This window comes from Melanaphis sacchari, unplaced genomic scaffold (assembly GCF_002803265.2).
Source record: "Melanaphis sacchari strain LSU unplaced genomic scaffold, SCAv2.0 Contig1734_pilon_pilon, whole genome shotgun sequence".
In the NCBI taxonomy this organism is placed as follows: Eukaryota; Metazoa; Arthropoda; class Insecta; order Hemiptera; family Aphididae; genus Melanaphis; species Melanaphis sacchari.
This window is the reverse complement of record NW_020270807.1, coordinates 1,758-20,883: the sequence shown is the minus strand read 5'-3', so window position 1 is coordinate 20,883 and position 19,126 is coordinate 1,758. Positions and strand designations below refer to the sequence as shown.

At 31.9% G+C, this 19,126-nt stretch overlaps 4 protein-coding genes across 4 annotated transcripts; 1 reads left to right on the top strand and 3 right to left on the bottom strand.

The window, feature by feature from the left end:
• Positions 1-8,559: 8,559 nt before the first annotated feature.
• Positions 8,560-11,638, bottom strand: LOC112592369 (zinc finger MYM-type protein 1-like). The gene is made up of 4 exons (XM_025336393.1): positions 11,600-11,638; positions 9,801-9,902; positions 9,298-9,588; positions 8,560-9,159 (listed from the first exon to the last, which is right to left on the bottom strand). Exons 1-4 carry the CDS (start codon positions 11,636-11,638, stop codon positions 8,560-8,562), a joined length of 1,032 nt encoding a protein of 343 aa, XP_025192178.1.
• A 408-nt stretch (positions 11,639-12,046) lies between these two features.
• On the bottom strand, positions 12,047-12,484 carry LOC112592368 (piggyBac transposable element-derived protein 4-like). Its single transcript, XM_025336392.1, has one exon. The coding sequence runs from the start codon at positions 12,482-12,484 to the stop codon at positions 12,047-12,049; it is 438 nt and encodes a 145-aa protein (XP_025192177.1).
• A 1,805-nt stretch (positions 12,485-14,289) lies between these two features.
• LOC112592367 (piggyBac transposable element-derived protein 3-like) lies at positions 14,290-15,054 on the top strand. The gene has a single exon (XM_025336391.1). It carries the CDS (start codon positions 14,290-14,292, stop codon positions 15,052-15,054), a length of 765 nt encoding a protein of 254 aa, XP_025192176.1.
• A 1,776-nt stretch (positions 15,055-16,830) lies between these two features.
• Positions 16,831-18,714, bottom strand: LOC112592366. Its single transcript, XM_025336390.1, has 3 exons — positions 17,562-18,714; positions 17,129-17,508; positions 16,831-17,073 (listed from the first exon to the last, which is right to left on the bottom strand). The coding sequence occupies exons 1-3, from the start codon at positions 18,712-18,714 to the stop codon at positions 16,831-16,833; spliced, it is 1,776 nt and encodes a 591-aa protein (XP_025192175.1).
• Positions 18,715-19,126: the final 412 nt, after the last annotated feature.

Here is a 19,126-nt window from a genome sequence, read left to right as displayed (position 1 = left end):
CGTATATTTATGACTTCGTAGTCGTTCTGAACCACCCGTAATTTCTCCGTTAGACGCTAAAACGAAGATGGACCCAACTAAGACCTCAACGATTCCACGGTTGGAAATTTTTGCCGCCGTTTTGTTAGCTCGTTGGATGGCCCGGCTTAAATTCACCCTTGAGCGCAAAATTAAAATTACCCAAAGTTATGCCTGGTCAGACTCGACTACCGTGTTATGCTGGCTTAAATTACCTCATGACTTTTTTAAAATGTTTGTGACAAATCGAGTACACAAAGTGACGACGTTGCTCCTCGCCTGCAATTGGAATGATACATCATCGACTAGTAACCTTGCAGATTGTGCGTCACACGGTATTTTCCCTGCTGAGCTAGTAAACCATAAACTATACTGGAATGGGCCGGACGTTTTGTATCGTGATGAAACTGAATGGTTGACATTAGGTCCGAAGGGTCAGCTCCCATTTCGCCGCAGTACCGCTTCACCGAATTTATTTTTTAAGTAACACTTTAACTTAAGATTACAAAAAAAATATAAAATATAAAATTATAAAATAAATATATAAAATTATTCATTGTGTTTAATTAAATAATTAATATTGTCCAAATAATCAATCCATTTCATCTGCGGAGGATCGCTCGTCACTCTTTCTTTAAGACTACAAATTATTTGTTCCAACTTAACATATTTGTTGTAAATTCTTTTTACTTTTTTTTCCACGTTGAAGAAGTTTCATGTCATCCTCAATTTCGGCGTGTTCTTTTTGTAATATAACTATAAATTCAAATATACTGGGATGATTTCGACCTGCTGCTTTATTTAATGCATTATGCCAACCTAAATCATTCGTTGTCTGTCTGTCTGTATCAGTCCAGTGGTTCCAAATATATCGACTAAATCTAGGTTTTAAATCGTCTAACCATGTTTCAATATAATAATTTAACAATTCTTCCACTTTTTCATTATTTTCTGGTTTTTCACTCTCTATTAATAACCATAAATCGTCTAACTGTTCTATAGGAACTAGAGGTAAAGCTGAAATTCTACGAACTAGAGGTTTAATTAATGGATCACTTTCCGATGAAACATAATCATTTCGAAGACCAACATCAACAACTTTCCTATAAACTGCCTGAGTATATTGAAAAAAAACAACCACGAATTTGTGCATCTGGATATTTATTTTTTATTGTATTAAACATCGTTATTTCAAAGTCTAATTGAAAAGTTGTTGGCTATAGACATTTTCCTAAGCTATTAGCTTTTGCTATTAAAAGGTCAATCATTCGATTATATGTAGTTTCAGATTTAATTGGAAGTAAAGCATACATTCCTGGGAATACTACATCAAAATATACAAAATGTATAGTATATAATTGTAAAAATATGTTTGGTACACTTTTAAAAGTACCATCCATAAACAGAGTTTTAGCGTCACACATTTTAGAAAAAATTGCTGGCGTTCCAAAAATTAAAATGTTATCATCTAAACCATCGTCACATAAAATAAAATTTCTTCCATATAATGTTTGACGCCATAAACCTGGTATATGTAGGTCTTTTCTATGTTCAGGTTGTGGAGGCACTTCCTTACGTTTATTTCGATGAATACTTGATTTTACTGATTGATATGTTGCTTCTTCTCTTTCATTTTGGGTTACACAATCTCCTTTTTGTCTTAAAAATGAAGTTCGAACTTCTTTATAAATCTATTGAAATAAATAAGTAAATTTATACTTATCTACTACAGTTATATATATGTGGAGATGAATCGTTTACCAGTGGGCGGGTCGGTTCCTGACACAGCTAAGGTGGTGGGCGGAAGCTAAGTCAGTGTTGTTTTGACGTGCGGGTGATGTGTTGTCGATTGTGTTAAGTAGTTATTTATTATTTATTCATGAATAAAGAGATAACTGTTAATAGTGTTCTGTTGGTTGTATTAATATATATTTTGGTGCCTAATCCCACATATATATTATACCAATATATTAAACTATCATTGTGGATTGTGGTTGTAGTATATTATTAAACATCTTTAGTATTTAAATAATTTAATCTTAAAAATCCTAACTTTTCTTTTAATTATTACGTATACAATGCAAATTTCGAAAATTATTTATTAAAATTTTTATAATTACCTTCAGAATTGGTTCAAGAGGGTTTTATTTTGCTCTCAAACGAAGTTTGGCCTTAAAACTTTTTTCTTCGATTTTAACTGGACGAGGACTGTAGTTATGATTACAAAACTTATCGGAATGTACAGTGAGTTCATCTGAAATTATTACACAAACTCCACAGTTTTCAATACACTTCCAATATTTTTTATTTTTATTTTTTTATCAATTCTAAAATAATAGTTATTAAAAATAAGGCACTCCCCTTTTCGCTGTGTAGAAATATATTCAATATTCGACATTATTATTTAAAAATTGTGAACTGTAAATGCACAAATACGTACTGGTGATAATCATGACACTGACTGTGGTAACTTTGTAATTATCGCTGTGACGACACACTATTCATTCTATTTTGTTTATAGAATTACTAGTACCGGTGAAACTCGCTGTAAGTGAATACCCTAGGTCGGTAAAACTCGCTGTATGTGAGAACCCTAGGTAGCTGAATATCGTTTGAAGTGAATTTCCTAGGTCGGAGACAGGACTTAGGAATACAGCAAATAGAAAAGTCTAGTAGGCAAAACCAGTGATAACGACGATTGAGATGTTGGTACCTCTGATTTGGTGGTTTTACACTTTGGCGGTGTCGTTTTAAACGCGTAATTAATAATCTTATAATATAATAAAAGTATATAAAAGTCCAATTCGAACGTTTAGTGGTGGGTTATTTCATTAAATTTACAGGTGTAATACACCTTGTCCCGTAGCTTGCCCTGTGCTTTTGTGCATGGAAAATAAATAAATACATTCCGAAATGGTAATTAAATGTCTAACTATCAGTCATTACCCGGTGCTTGTCGTTACTCGACTGGGCAATCCGCCTGCGGCTAGGCGTTGTGCTGTTTAGTACGCAAAAAAGTTTAAGTCGAATCGAGCGCTCGATTTCTCAAGCGATCACCATTGAAAATCCATTTAAATACGTTTGAACCTCCCAGGTAGGCGATCCGACCGTGTCGGATCGCGGACGATGTGAGCGCAAAGTGGAGATTTTAAACGTATTAATGAAAATTCATGTCAAACGTTAGCGAGTCGTGGTAAATAGTGAGTCGAAGATCAAAAAACTATATATATTTAATCATTTTTTTGATAAAAGAAATTACAATTAATTAACACAAAATTTAAAAATTTAAAAAAAAAAAATCAGAATACTTGGTCAGTTATTGTACAGCCCGGATTTCGCCGGAACGTGTTTCGAACATGCCTACCTAACGTCGGAGAACCTCGTCTCGTAGCTTGTTACGAAAACGACAATTGAGTGTCTAGGTATCAGTCATCGCCCGGTACGGTGAAACTCGATACCTGAAAGAGCAATCCGATTTCGGCGGATTGGATGAATTTCCCGTGGCTCGCCCGATGCTTTTGAGAATGGAAACTAAATAAATACACTCCGAAAGGGTTATTAAGTGTCTAGTTATCAGTCATCGCCCAGCGAATATCGATACCTGACAGGGCAATCCGCCTGCGGCGGATTGTCATACCTCCTGACGTCGAAAACGTTGTGCCGTTTAGTACGCATAAAAGTTTAAGTCGAATCGAGCGCTCGATTTTTCAAGCGATCTCCATTGAAAATCCAAGTCATCAATAGAATGTTCTCAGGCTATAATATAAATTGCATTTCACATATGTACATTTGAATTGTGCAGACTGTTAGCAATAACTATAATTCCTTTAATTGAATACAATAATCTATCTTTAATCTATTTAAAAAACGAATTATTGAATACTATTGTGTAATTTAACGTTCGTGTAAAGTATATTATAATATAATATATTTTGTCATCACCAATCAAGCAGTATAAAATGTAATGTGTGAGATTAAAAATCGTTTTTAAAATTTGAAAAATATTTTATGAGTAGTAATGTAAGACTGGATATTAAAACGAAAAGAGCAATTAATAACGATCGAATTAAATGAAAAAAAAATGCGAAAAATTCCGTACGTGTAGTTTCTTATGGGGCCGCCCGGAATACGCCGGAACGGGATTCGAATCTGCCTACCTACCGACGGGGGACCTATTCTAATATCTATCGACTATAGTTTGAGTTGTAAACCACGACCGAATCTCGAGCACTTAAACCGTTTTAGAGATGTGACTAATACTACATTATACGTCGTTTAACCCTTACAATTTTTACGATTCGCGTGTCACGAAACCGTAAATCGCATATTAATTGTCGTTTAGAATGTTTCCGACGTATTCGTTTACATTTTTTAATCGTATACGTCTTAACGACGTACCGAGTTTATCATCACATACACATATCACGATATCCCCCCAAAGGTATGCGATTAAAGGCATTACAACGACTGAAGAGCAACGATTTTGCGATTTTTTTGTATATAATAAACACGATCTGACGTACGTCAACAACGATACGTACGTTTCTTTTTTTTATATAATATTATTATTATATATATATATACACATATAATCGTATTTCGTACGCTATCGAGACGATGAGGTCACGGAGGCGTCCGATGGCGGAGACACCGAAAACAAAAAAAACGCGTAATCGATACGAATAAACGATTTCTCGTATCGTAATAAAATAAAACAGTAGTGACGATACGACGACCGACCGGAGAACGCGCCGCGAACGGAATTCGGGGACGCGCGGCTCGCGAGAGACGCGTTCCGCGCGATCGGAAAACGCGCGGACGGGACGAAAAAACCCGCCCTGGGCTAAAGGGTCGATAACGCGGCGGAAAAAGGTCTCGAAAGGCCGGAAAACCGGGCGAAAAGCGGAAAAAACGGTACATTAAAACAATAATAATAAGTAGAGTACGGATTTTGAAGGCATTTGCCTTTTTTTTCTATTGCTCTAAAACGAAGCTATGTCAGCTACAAATTCGATTTATACTGCTATACTGCTATGCACGACATTTTATTTTGCTTTTTTTTGCGTTTTATGAATATTTATGCTTTTTTGGGCATTTTCGGTACATTTTTCAAAATGTGTTCTAAATAAACGTATTTTTATTTTTATTTTATTGTAAAATAATGTGTTTTTCAATATCGTATATTATTGTATATGGCTGGCTCAATCGATTTTATCTCGTTATGTTTGATTTATGGGTATGTTTATCGATGTAATTTAGATACGTATATAGCTTATTGAATATAGTAGATTATTTTATCTTGAAACGACAATAAACACAAAAATATGCTTTTGCTCTGGAAATTATCTACTCAGAATTACAGTTTAGTTTTCGTTGCAACACCGTATAGTTCGTTATTCTTACCGATAGTCACTTACAAAATGCCAAAAATTATTAATTGTAGTGCTCGTCTTCGCAATTTTGTAAAAGAATTTGGTGAAGACATTTTTTCTTGTGACAATGCTGTACTTTTTTGCAAAGTATGTGGTGTTAAAGTATCTGACGAAAAAAAATATAATATTCAACAACATATCGCTAGAGGTAAACATATCCAGCAGCTAAATATTAGAAATCAACAAGAAAAACCAAAATCTCAGCTTCTAGTCACAGGTATATCAATGAAGTCATCATTCAACGAAGAACTGTGTAATGTTTTTTTTGTCCGCAAATATCCCTCTCACTAAATTAAATATACCAATATTTCGCGATTTTCTGCATAAACATACAAAACAAATTATTCCTGACGAGTCTACGCTTCGAAAAAACTATATAGATCAATGCTATACAAATACTATTATTAAAATTAGAGATTACGTCAGGAACAAAAATGTATGGGTGTCAATAGATGAGACTACTGACGTTGAGGGGCGATATGTAGCCAATGTTATAATTGGTACATTGGAAGTAGACAATCCTGGAAAAATATTCCTACTTAACTCAGAGGTGTTAGAAAAAGCCAACCACTCTACTATATCTAAATTATTTGACAGATCTCTTTTTATATTATGGCCTGAAGGCATACTTCATGACAACGTTTTACTTTTTGTGTCGGATGCAGCACCATATATGGTAAAATCAGGAAAATCTTTACAAGTTCTTTACTCAAAAATGGTGCATATAACTTGTTTGGCACATGGCCTACACAGAGTGGCAGAACAGATCAGAATAAATTTTCCAGAAATTAATAGTTTAATATCAAATATTAAAAAAGTTTTTTTAAAAGCTCCATACCGTACAAATTTGTTTAAGAATTTGGCTCCGGGTATTCCTCTACCTCCAGAACCAATGATTACTCGTTGGGGCACTTGGTTAAATGCCGTAAACTATTATTGTGAACATTTTCTACTTATCAAAAATGTTATACTTCAATTGGACTCAGATGATGCACTGGCTATTAAAAACGCTAAAAAATTAGTCGAAAACCCAGAAATTGAAGAAAATTTAATCTACATAAAAAGTAATTTTGGATTTTTGGCTACTGAAATTACACGTTTAGAAACATCTGGAATGCTATTATCAGAATCCGTGTGTTGTATAGAAAAGGTTAAACAACAAATTAAACAAGCTTTGGGAAAAACGGGAGAAACGGTTACAAAAAAACTTGATGATGTACTAAACAAAAATTCGGGATTTAAAATTCTTACCATAATATCAAATATTCTAAAAGGCGAAAAAGTATCAAGACAGGAACTTCCTGAAGACTTAATATGTAATGATTTAATCCATTATAAATTTGCTCCTATTACATCTGTTGACGTCGAACGTAGCTTTTCAAAATACAAACATATATTGTCCGATCGTCGTAGAAAATTTTTATTTGAAAACTTGAAAAAAGTTTTGATTGTCCAATGCAACTCCGATGATATAGGTAAAAAAAATCATTTAATAACTATTATTTAATTAATTTTTTATAAATTATCTTAAATAGAATAAATTCAATTTACAGATCAATAATTGTGGAAGAATGAAAACTCGGAGAAGCAGGGTTGTTAATAAGTTTATTATAATACCTTTTTTTTTAAATAATTTTAATACTTTTTTTGTGATAAATTTTTTTTAAAAACCTATTTTTAATGCTTTTTTTAAAGCTTTTTTGGAAGATTTAGACAGCTATTTTGCTTTTTTTTTAGTGCTTTATTTTAGTTTTTTATTGCTTTGAAATCCGTACTCTAATAATAAGTAATAACGACCGATAACGACGACCGCGGGAGTAACGATAACGACGACGGCGGGAGATGACGATAACGACGACGGCGGAGATATCGGATAAGGACTGGAAGAAAAAAATTATAATTTTTCGATTGGTCGGGACACTAAACCTATCGGCCCGTGTAGCAACTATTCTTCGTTTTATATTATAAGATTATTTAAATTAATTATCGGCGCGTTATCTGCTGCCGCTGACTCGCCGGTGCGCGTAGACTAACGCGGCCGCCGCAGAAATCTTTGTCTTTCGTTGTACGCCGTATCGAATAGACCAACGGCCGCTTTATTTATAATATATTACTTTCTATTGCGAAAACTAACTTTATAATATTATTATTTTGTGTGCGCTAATCGCCCCTTTTTTATTTATTTTTTATATTATGTTGCGTCCCTTATGTCAACGTTAAAATAATTTAATAAAAATGACTAATTACCTACTATTACTATTGTGTTAAATACTTAAATATTATATTGTAAAATTAATTACCTACTATTGTGTTAAATACTTAAATATTATATTGTAAAATTAATTACCTACTATTTTGTTAAATACTTAAATATTATATTGTAAAACTAATTAACTACTATTATGTATTTATGTTAAAGATTATGTTGTAATTCTAATCATTACTAATTTAAATTAATAAGATTAATAATTGTTAAGATGTTGATATTATATGAAAAAGGGGGAGATGTGTGGTATCACTGTTACTGTTATGATAACAATATAACACTAACACAAAGATAAGTTATTATCACGAAACCTCGTGTACCAGTCGTCACTTGTAAGTTGTAATATATGTTGTCAAATAATTAAATAAAACATTATTATGTAAACGCAGCTCATGAGAAATAAATAAAACACTACATAAACATACAATTGTTTAAATGTAATCAATGCGTCATGACGCTCAATCCAACGTGTCTCGCACAGTGTTTTCAATTTTTCTTTTTTTTGTGAATTATTGCTATCGCTTAAAATAACTGATTTCAATTTATCAGATCTCTTAGCTGAAGCAGAAAAAAAAGCAGCAATACTTGATACAATTCCCATCATATTTTTGATCGAGGAAACATTACAGGCCTTGGATAAGCAAAGGTTCAAAGAGTGGCTAAAACAATGCGCATAGAATGCTAGTGGTTGCTCATTTAAAATCAGACTTTGGACACCATTATGTTTACCAGACATGTTTGCTCCTCCATCATAACCTTGTCCTCTAAGATTATCTATGCTAAGACCAACTTCTTTAATTTTTATTAATATTGCATCTTTTATTGCTAAACCAGTAGTTGAAGTCATTTTTCAAATCCCAGAAAATCTTCTCCAAGTATCCAAGATGACGTATCTACATATCGTATACATACTGTCATCTGTTCAGTAGTGCTAATGTCAGTAGTTTCATCACATAGTAATGAAAAAAATCGAAATTGTTTAACTCGTTCAACTATTTTCCCTACAATTACATCACCAATCACATCAATTATCTCATTTTGGACTTTGGGACTGATCATTGTGCAGTTTTTAGGGGAAGTTTCAAAGTGTCTTTGAAGTTCTGTATCACCACTGACTACCCGAAAAGCCAGAAGTGCACGAAGAACACCTTGTTCACCAACTATACAAGAACTTCTCACACTTTCTAATGATAAAGAACCAGTTTCTCGATGACCACGCAATGGTAAATTATTTCTAGCACAGAATAATATTGTCTTAACAATTGGTATCAGCCTTTTTTTGTTGCTCTCAATCGTTTGTTGTAGATGTTTATCAAAGAGTACATCAACTGTTTTTTCAAACCCACTTTCAAAATTGATTAGGAAGTCGTTTGCTCTTTGAACAGAAAGAAGATGATATTCTGTTTTTGAATGTTTGTTGAAGTCATTCTTAGCATCTTTAAACTATAACATAGGTGCAGTTACTAATTTTCCCAAATTCTAAAATTATGTATTAAGTTTTAATTAATATGTTGTATTTTAAAAAGTAAACTAAAAATCATTAGGTACCTATATAGGTTTAATACATAAGCATAAATTTACCTGTCTGCCTATTCCACCACCAGAAAAAGCAAACAAAACGCAAAATTTACAATAGGCTCCTTTATGCATATCACTATAAGCAAGCCAAGAATATTGTGTCAAATACTTATGCTGAAATTTTCTTTTTTGTTTGCCTTCTATGTTCTCTGGAAAATTAAAATCTAATGGAGGTATCCAAATGTGTTTTAAACAATCAACAATTTCAGACTTTTTCAGCGTTCGGTTCATTATAAAGCAAGCAATATCATTCTTGTAAATTTCATTTTCAGTCATAGCAGGCATTGATAAGGACTAAGAATACAAATATACAATGTCTATGATATAAAACTTACTAAGACAGCAAAGCAAATAATAGTTAATTTTAATTTTATCAATAATTATATCTAATAAAAATTTGCACCTAATGAATTGTACTTAGTAATGCAACGATAAGCATTGTATAACTATTATAAATTACAATGCTCTAATATTCTATAATTATTAGATAATTTAAAATGACTTACTGAACTTTTCAGGGTCTCATTTTTTAATAAATTAGGATTGTCAACTTCTATACTATCGGGCAAAAGGCTGTCCTTTTTTATTTCAATATTACTACAACCATCCTAAAAAAAATAAAATTATACTAATCTATATTTTACTACCTACCACATACAAATTTATTTTTTATTATAATATTTACTTACGACAGACTCAACACGTTAAGAAAACACGTTAGGTCTTTTCTCAGACATTATTCACAAAAAGATTGTACAGAAAATATAAGAAGTAGTAGCTAGTATTTAGTAAAGACTAAGGAGTAAGGATTGACGATTGTGATACTCAACACTATCACTGCGATAGTGTTGTTGGTCGCGCATCACGTGCGTCATGCCGTACACCGTACACCACAGATAACAGTCGTTGTCGTATTTTAATGTTTGTTACTACGTTCATACCGATCAAATAATATTATATCGGTACCATATACGGAACGTTTATTCTTTGGCTAATATTATGTCGTTGTTACTTAAGATAATACCACAGATTATATAAAAAATATATATATTATTTAATCTGTGATAATATGTTGTGTACTCAACACTGTTTTTAGGAATATCATGGTTTGTACTTTGTATTTTATAATATAAAATTTATTCCATAACACGGCCAATGGGAGGGGCTGAAGCCCTCTAAGCCCCCCCCCTGGGCACGCCACTGCCTCGTCCTACACGTGTTGTTATGCCTTCATCATCAGATGTTTTTCAAATCTTAAAAGTCAAACGGTAGCTATTTAATGTTGACAAATTTAAAACTGTTCGAGTTTCATATGATAAAACGTTGCAGCAGCGTAAGCTGTATTTTTCTGTTGCCACTGAAATGAAATTGTGTAAAGATGCTAGTGAAACCGATCTTTTTATTAAGTTTGTTAATAAATGTCCGACCATTTCAAAAATGGTCAATGAGCCCAGTAAATGTAAATCATCTTTCCATCTTCTATCAGAACATTCGAGATATTAATACTAAACTAGATTTGTTTATTTGTAATGTTTCTCTCTGTAATTATGATATTATTATACTTACGGAAATGTGGTTATCAACCAATTTTATCGATGCAGAACTTGGATTTTGTCCTCTATACAATATATTTCGATGTGATCGTTGTTGTACTCGTGATGTTATTACAAGAGGTGGTGGAGTGCTGATTTCAGTTAACACGTTGACTGCGTATTGACGCCAATTGGTGTCATGAGTATCAATCAGCCACGCGTTTGACGCGATATGGCGTCCAGTAAATTTTAAAAGTAAATTGTTTATTACTCGTTAAGCGTGGCTAAATGTGGTTTTATTATTATTTAGCGTGATTAACCCTCTGCCAGACGCACCCGTCATTATCACATGGTAATGCGCCCGGCGGCATTTTTGCCGCATTTTAAAAAAAATTTAATTTTTTTTGTTTTAATTCCAAATTTTGAATTTTTTATGATTGATGGTAAATATTATAATGGAACATATAAACAAAGTATATAATTTTTTATTTTGATAACCCTTATTCAAGAAAAATAACAAAAAGAGATCAAACAAACTTTTTGACCTAGAAATAATCTAGGTTAAAATAAACAAAAATTTTTCAAACGCTATCTGCGTAGATATTTATAAATAAAAAATAACAAAAAAAAGATCATACAAACTTTTTGATTAAGAAATAATTTAGATTAAAATAAACAAAAACTTTTCAAACGCTATCTATGTACTTATAAATAAAAATTTATATTTTGAAAAATTAGTCATCATGATGAATCCTCATCTTCAAAACACTTACTGCATTCAGTTCTCTGTTGGTGATGATTTTTACAAACATTTTTATGACATTTTTCACAAGCAGTGTTTGTCCGATTATTTTTATGTGACCCACATAAATAAAAATATCCTTTTCGAATATCTTAATTTATTTGAACAGTCGGATTTTTTGTAATCGGAAAGGAAAGTGAGAACATCTTTCGGAAGGCCCCAAATCTGAGCTCATTCTTTCCAATGTTCTTGCATCAACAATATAGCCAAAGCCTTCAAGTATTTCTTTCTTCTGATATTGTTTTCAGGGTTATTTGCTAGATATATCTTATAGGAATTTATACCCGCGATGTCTTAGATTCTAAAAAATACCGTCATTCATCGACACCTCCTTTTGTGCTATTGTACCCCATAATGGTCTCAGGTTTATGGGTGTCTGGGTCGATGTCCACCGTATCATGCATTGTTGACAAAATGATCACACATTTTTTTTTTTCGTCACATAGCTCGTCAATGACATGTCATTTTGGAAACCTGACAGACTGGATCCAACTTGGCGGTTTTTTTCCGATATAAATTCTGGAGGTATTTCTCTTTTATTTCTTTTCATAGTGCCAACCAGGGTCAATCCTACCTGTAGCAGATTCTCAGCCAACGAATAGCTTGTGTAGTAGTTGTCAGTAGTTACGTTGCGATTAGAATTCTTTATTGGTTCAACTAACCGTTTTACAATGTCAGTAGGTTTGTTAGAATTATTACCATATGGCCCATCCAGTTGCTTACCACAGTACAGTTCAAAACTATAGGTATAAAATGTTTTGCTGTCACAAAGTGCATAATATTTGAGACCATATTTAGCCGGCTTTTGTGGCATATACTGGATGAACCCACACCTTCCACGAAATGCAACGAGCATTCCATTTATCGTGACAAACTCTCCGACATTATAGGAATTCTGACAATTTTTTATAAAGTCTGATTGAAATTCTCAAACTGCAGCTAGTTTATCAGTTTTCCCTCGATCTTTCCTATCAGTTATATCATCCAAACGGAGCGATCTGAGCAAAAATAAAAATCGCCTATATGATGCTTAACCCTTTCAGACCCCAGGGTCATTTTTGTGACCCAATATTTGATTCTCCGATTACGTATAAATGTGCAGTGTATGGCGAACGTTCTGTATACGTATCAATGTACAAAATTCCGTAGAATACGATTATGTAATTATTATCCTCGTAATAACTTTTGGTCGGTTTATATTGGTATATTTCTTAATAAAAATAAAATGGAAAAAATGTTTCATGTATTGTTTGGATTTTCGATTAATAGAAACGAATTTAATATTATCAGCGAGTTGTATATTTTTATCTTAGAATAATACAAGTTATTTAATCTATTAATATCGTAAACACTATTATATTCCCATTATATGATGTGATATGAATGATTGAATATTGGGTCACAAATGTGACCCACCGGTCTGCGTGGCACATTGGGACATCGCGTTTATTTACATTTGTATTTATTTTCATTTATGAAGCGGAACGCCATAGTTGTACGTTCATATTCTTCTGTGTCGTACTGTAGGTATATTATTATTAGTTTTTATATTTTATTTTATGAATAAATATTTTTATAAAAAAAATGTCTCGTAAATTACTAGAGTGTGATATTTTAGAATTATTATCGGACGGTTATAATTCTGATATTGGAAGTATAGATAATGAGGACGATTTTTTTCCCGATGATGAATTACAGGATTTATTATGTGAATTTGAAAACGAGGATAATGTCTATGACTTACCAAACATCTCTGATGATGATGATAATAATATTATTTTGAATGAAAATAACTATTCCGTTACTGATAAAAAAAGTATAAAATGGCTCAATGAACCTTTCCAAAGTTTAAACTTACAATTAGATGATTTAGAAAATGAAGTTTACCCTACATCTATGCCCTCTCCAATTGATTATTTTTATCAGTATTTTCATGAAGATTTTTTCGATACTATAGCTTTTAACACCACATTATATACAGTTCAAAAGGGAATACAATTCCAGCCAACAAACGGTATGGGAATAAAATCACTAATTGCAATTCATATTATAATGGGGTCATTGAAATTTCCACCGGTACGAATGTACTGGGAGGAGACATTTAGAATTAATATTGTAGCAAATACTATGACTCGAGATCGTTTTTTTTCAGCTCAGATCCAATTTACACATAATTGACAATAACAGTATCTCAATTAATAATAAAGATAAATTTATAAAAGTTCGACCTTTGTATGATTTAATAAAAAAAAAATGTAATAGTTTAGTTATGGAACGAAACTTATGTGTCGATGAACAAATGGTGCCATTTAAAGGCACCCTTTCGGTAAAGCAATATATGAAAGGGAAGCCATGTCCTTGGGGTATAAAAATATATGTACTTGCAGGACAAAGTGGTACAGTTTATGATTTTTTATTATATCAAGGGGCATCTACTGAAATAAATTCTGATTTACAAAAACAATTTGGAATTCGTGGTGCAACTGTATTACAATTAACTAAAGGAGTAAAAAAAAATTCTCATTTCTTATATTTTGATAATTTTTTTTCTTCCTTTCAATTATTTGAACGACTTTATAAAAAAGGAATTTATGCAGCTGGTACAATGAGACAAATCGATTTGCAAATCCACCTCTATTGGCAGATAAAATAATGTCTAAAATGGGACGTGGAACATCTTACGAAATAAAATCTAAGAAAATCAATAACTTTTCTTTAGGCATATTGAAATGGTACGATAATAAACCAGTAAATATAGCATCTAATTTTATTACGTCTAGTGAAGTTGAAATTATAAAACGCTGGGACAAAAAAAATAAAATGTATGTAGAAATAGAAAGACCGGAAATTATAACGTTATATAACAAATCAATGGGTGGCGTTGACAAAATCGATCAACTTATAAGTACATATAGGACATTTATAAAATCCAAAAAATGGACATTACGACTTATAGTACATGCTTTTGATTTGGTAGTGGCCAATTGCTGGATTCAATATCTCAAAGACGCAAAGTATTTAAACATCCAAAAAAATAAAATCCTAGATTTGCTATATTTTCGGCTGCAGTTAGCTAATGAAATAATAAATTTTCGTAAATTAACTCCAAAAAGAAAAGGCAGACCTAGTAATACTTCTACTGATAGGAGTTCAAGATGTTCATCTAATTCTGAAGATGTATGCACACAGATATCTCCGCAAACAAATAAAAAAATAAAAACTGATAGTCCTATACCTCACGATGTAGTAAGATACGATACAATAGATCATTTACCTGGTGTTGATAACTTGAAAAATCCAACAAAATGCAAGCATCCAAAATGTTCACGAAAACATCGAACGCACATTTTTTGCGAAAAGTGTAAAGTACACTTATGTTTGGCTTCAGGAAGAAATTGTTTTGCTGATTTTCATATTAAGAAATAATATTATGAATAATATTGTACAAATTATATACATTCAACTACTCAAGAAGAGTCGTATCTTATTTTATTTTTAAGGCTTATATTAATTTTTTGTTTATATATTGAAGTTTAATAAGTTAATTGTATACTTTGAATATTGTAAAAGGTATTTATTTAATTTATTATAATAAAATTGCAGTTATCGAAAAAAATATTAGATTTTTTCAATAAATAATAAAATAAAAATAAAATAAAATTTTTTGTATATTTCATTCCATTCAAGCCGACGGGTCACTTTTGTGACCCTACCAGTTTTCTTGGTAAAAATAAATAAAGTTATTTAAAACTTTGTCAACTTTATTTTTTTACCTATTTAAAAAGATAAATGAAAAAAAAAAATTTTTTTTCGTTAAAAAAAAAGTCAGGTCTGAAAGGGTTAAATTGGCCCTGAGAATCACTAATCCTGTACCACCTGACTGCCAGTGCTCAACTATGTCTGCACGATTACCTTTTTTGATGGCGAGTAAAATAAGAACACCTATCAATGACATGACTTCGTTTCGAGAAGTAGGTTTGAAATCCCTCTGTCGTGGTTCTTCTCCCTTTTCTGCTCGTAATGCCACGTTTAGCGTAAGGGTTTTCATTATATAAATATTTGTGTACGTAACAATACGGTCAACCATTTCATGCGAGATAATTTTCGAAAAGGCGTCATTGGGTGTTGGTGTATTTTTGGCCGAACCTTTAGGCCCCGGGAAAAATGTTTACAATATTTTTGGCGCTGGTTCTACGTCTGTTTGTGTTCAATGCAGCAGAGTTACTTATCCACAACGTTTCACCATCCTTACCCACATAAAACAAATAATCATCATCACTTACATCATCATCATCATCGGGTAGATTATGCTCATCAAATAATGATTGTCCAGAATCACTGCTAACGTCATTCTGTTCAATAAACTCAGGTTCATAATCAATGTCGTCATCATTGTAGGGGAGACCGGGGCTAGTTGGCTTACTTTTTACATTTATATTTTTAATTCATTCAGTTTTATGACTTTAAAGATCAAAATACACCTAACAGTTCAGTAACATGTAAGCTACATAATTAATTTAAATTGCCATCTTAATTATTAAACCATAATTGAAAAAAAAAATGAAACTAAAAAAAAATAATCAGGCCAACTTACCCCGTGTCTGGGGCAAGTTGACATCACCTCTGGGGCAAGTTGACACACATAAATATATCAGTTTTTCCTCATTTATTCATTTATTTAAATTTAGGTTTGTTAAAATATAACAAATATAACAATTAATGAAGCAATATAAACATATTCAACATAATAATTATTGTAACAAGTAATTAAAAAAAATTAATAACTGTAAATCTAATCTCTTCTTTGAGATCAACAATTTTAAACATAAATCTAATTTCTCCTTTAAGATAAACAATTTTAAACATAATCAAAATAAACAATTTTAAACTTAAATCAAGTCTCTCCTTTGAGATCAAACATTTTAAATTATAGGTAATATAAATATATTCAAATTTCCTTATTAATTTATTTAACAGTAGGTATTTTTAAAACATTTAAAACATAATCATTATTGTAACAAGTAATTTATTAAAAAAAATTAACAACTGTAAATTTAATCTCTCCTTTGAGATCAACAATTTTAAACATAATCAAGATCAAACATTTTAAATTTAAAACTAATCTCTTCTTTGAGATAAAATATTACACATTAGGTATCACAGTTAATTAACAGGTAAAAGGTAGGTTAAATAACTTAAAATTTATTCATCTGAAAATGATTCATCATCCGATTCACAATGATGGCAAATATATCTATCCTCGCCGGTTTTACAATCTTCATGGGACCATTTCTTGCATTTAACACATGACACCCACTTTTCATTGGCCCGACTAGATGAATAAGATTCGCAGCAAACTAGACAATATGCATCTTCATCGTCACTTGAACTTGATAAGCTTTTAATTTTCTTAGATTTCTTATTTGCAGTATTTGTTTGTGTCTTCTGTTTTGTTTTAAATAATTTTTTTTTCTTTTTTATCATTGCATGTTTTTTGTACTTGACACTTTTTTTTTGCTTCCAGCTTGTCCTTTTCTGGAGTATCAGTCAAAATTGCCGTACACCTTTTTCTCGGATGTTGTCTTCCTTGTTTTCTAGCACCAGCTTTAGGCAGTGGTCTTATGTCTTCAGGAGATTTTGCTATTATTTTTTGATTTTGGGTATTTGAAGTAGAAGCTTCTGCTGGTATTGACACTACAATATTTTCAACTTGTTGAATAACAGGGCTATTAGATTCTAGTTCTTGAGTATTATACGCCTGATTGGATGTACAAAGTATTAGATCTGTGTTTAGTTCTTCAGTAGTCTGGTTTAAAGGGTCTTGTTGATTTTCAGTTTCAATGTTAAAAGGTCGATCTGTCACATAACTTGGCATAAAATCTATGTCTGTGAATATATTAGGGTTAAAGGATATATTCCACTGACTGTAAAACCAGCTGTAATGTTATTCGGTGTAGCTGCTAATGGCAATGCCTGTTTCACCATTTCAGGAATTTCATAAATTGTCATGGTTTTACCAGGGTTGTTCACCATCCACGAGTCAAAAGCCGAACTGATATATTTTTTCAGGGGTCCATACACACTTCTATCTAAGGGCTGTAATTTGTGAGAACAGTGAGGCGGAAATGATAGAATTGTAATTCCATTTTCTTTAGAGTAATTTAGGCCTTCAATAGATAAATGCGAGTCGTGATTGTCCAATAACAAAAGAACCGGTTTGGTTTTTGAACACCTAACATGACTAACAAAATGCTTTAAATAATCAATGAAGTGAGTTTCTTTCATCCAGCCCGAAGGATTAGCACTACCTGCACAACCTAATGGTCCTTTAGCTATGAAGTGATCTTTAAAATGTACTCTTGGAAATATGAAATATGGTGGTACACTATTACCTAATGCTGAAACTGCAAAGGCTAATGTCACAAGTGTGCCTCTTTCTGCCGACGTTATTCTGCCAATCTGTTTAAACCCTCTACGTGCAACAATTTTGTTTGGTTTTTGAACAGTAGTTATTCCTGTCTCATCCATGTTGTATATGTCACCTGGACCAAAATTGTAACGATTTAGTACAGTCTTTAAATTAACAAAAAATGAGTTAACATTGACCATGTTAAAACTAGATGCGCGGGCTAAACTAGTGGCTTCAGGTATACGTATTGACAGGTCATGGCGACGTTTTTTAAAACCAGTGAACCAATCTTCTCCAGCAAGTTCATTTTGAGACCAAGATTTAGGGATATTTGTTTTATTTAAATAGCTGGCATAATCAAATGCTAATCTTCTTACTTCTTTTGGTGATAAGCCAAAATAAATATCTGCAGCTTTTTTAATATAATTTGCTAATTCTTCTTCTTCGACAAGCGAAAAAACTTGTCTTGGTTTTGTGTATCCAACAGAATTCTTAAAAATCTCTGAGTTATTAATATATTTTTTACAGTAACGGGATAAAGTTTTAACAGGTATATTAAAATCATCTGACACACTTTTATAAGAACACTTTTCATTTATAATTATTTTAACTGCACGTTCCATAACATCCTCTGATGTATGTCCTCTATCGGTCTTCCGTTTGTAATTTCGAACCATCTATATAAATACAAATTTTTAGTTATATTATTTAAAACAATTTATACAAGACAACATGCCCCTGTTTTAGAAGGCCAACTAGCCCCAAATCATTTTTTTATACTTTTGAAGCAATTATGAAGATCATAGACAATATTACGATTAAACAATACCTGAATCGTGTTCTACATACCTTTTATAGTTGTTTTACTCTGCTGCAAATGTTTAAAAAAATGCAATTTAACGATGTAAAAACAACATTTTTAAAACGTTAAAAAAAAAAAACAACAGTTGATAACAATATTTTATTGATTACAAGATTAAGGAATAATCATATAATCACTATGATTCGTACAGTGATAAACAACGATGGTCATAATACAATGCTGTTGGTGCAGTGTGTCCAACTTAAAAGCTAGATCTTAAAAATCGA

Coding starts and splice junctions, on each gene's coding strand:
- LOC112592369 (XM_025336393.1), bottom strand. CDS start 11,638: ATGTTTGTAAAAATCATCACCAACAGAGAACTGAATGCA. Junction 9,589..9,800: donor ATGAGACCCTGAAAAGTTCA/GTAAGTCATTTT, acceptor TTGTATTCTTAG/TCCTTATCAATGCCTGCTAT. Junction 9,160..9,297: donor GTGGTGGAATAGGCAGACAG/GTAAATTTATGC, acceptor CCTATGTTATAG/TTTAAAGATGCTAAGAATGA.
- LOC112592366 (XM_025336390.1), bottom strand. CDS start 18,714: ATGGTTCGAAATTACAAACGGAAGACCGATAGAGGACATACATCAGAG. Junction 17,509..17,561: donor ACCGAATAACATTACAGCTG/GTTTTACAGTCA, acceptor TCACAGACATAG/ATTTTATGCCAAGTTATGTG. Junction 17,074..17,128: donor AAGCAAAAAAAAAGTGTCAA/GTACAAAAAACA, acceptor AAAACAAAACAG/AAGACACAAACAAATACTGC.
- LOC112592368 (XM_025336392.1), bottom strand. CDS start 12,484: ATGCTCGTTGCATTTCGTGGAAGGTGTGGGTTCATCCAGTATATGCCA.
- LOC112592367 (XM_025336391.1), top strand. CDS start 14,290: ATGGGACGTGGAACATCTTACGAAATAAAATCTAAGAAAATCAATAAC.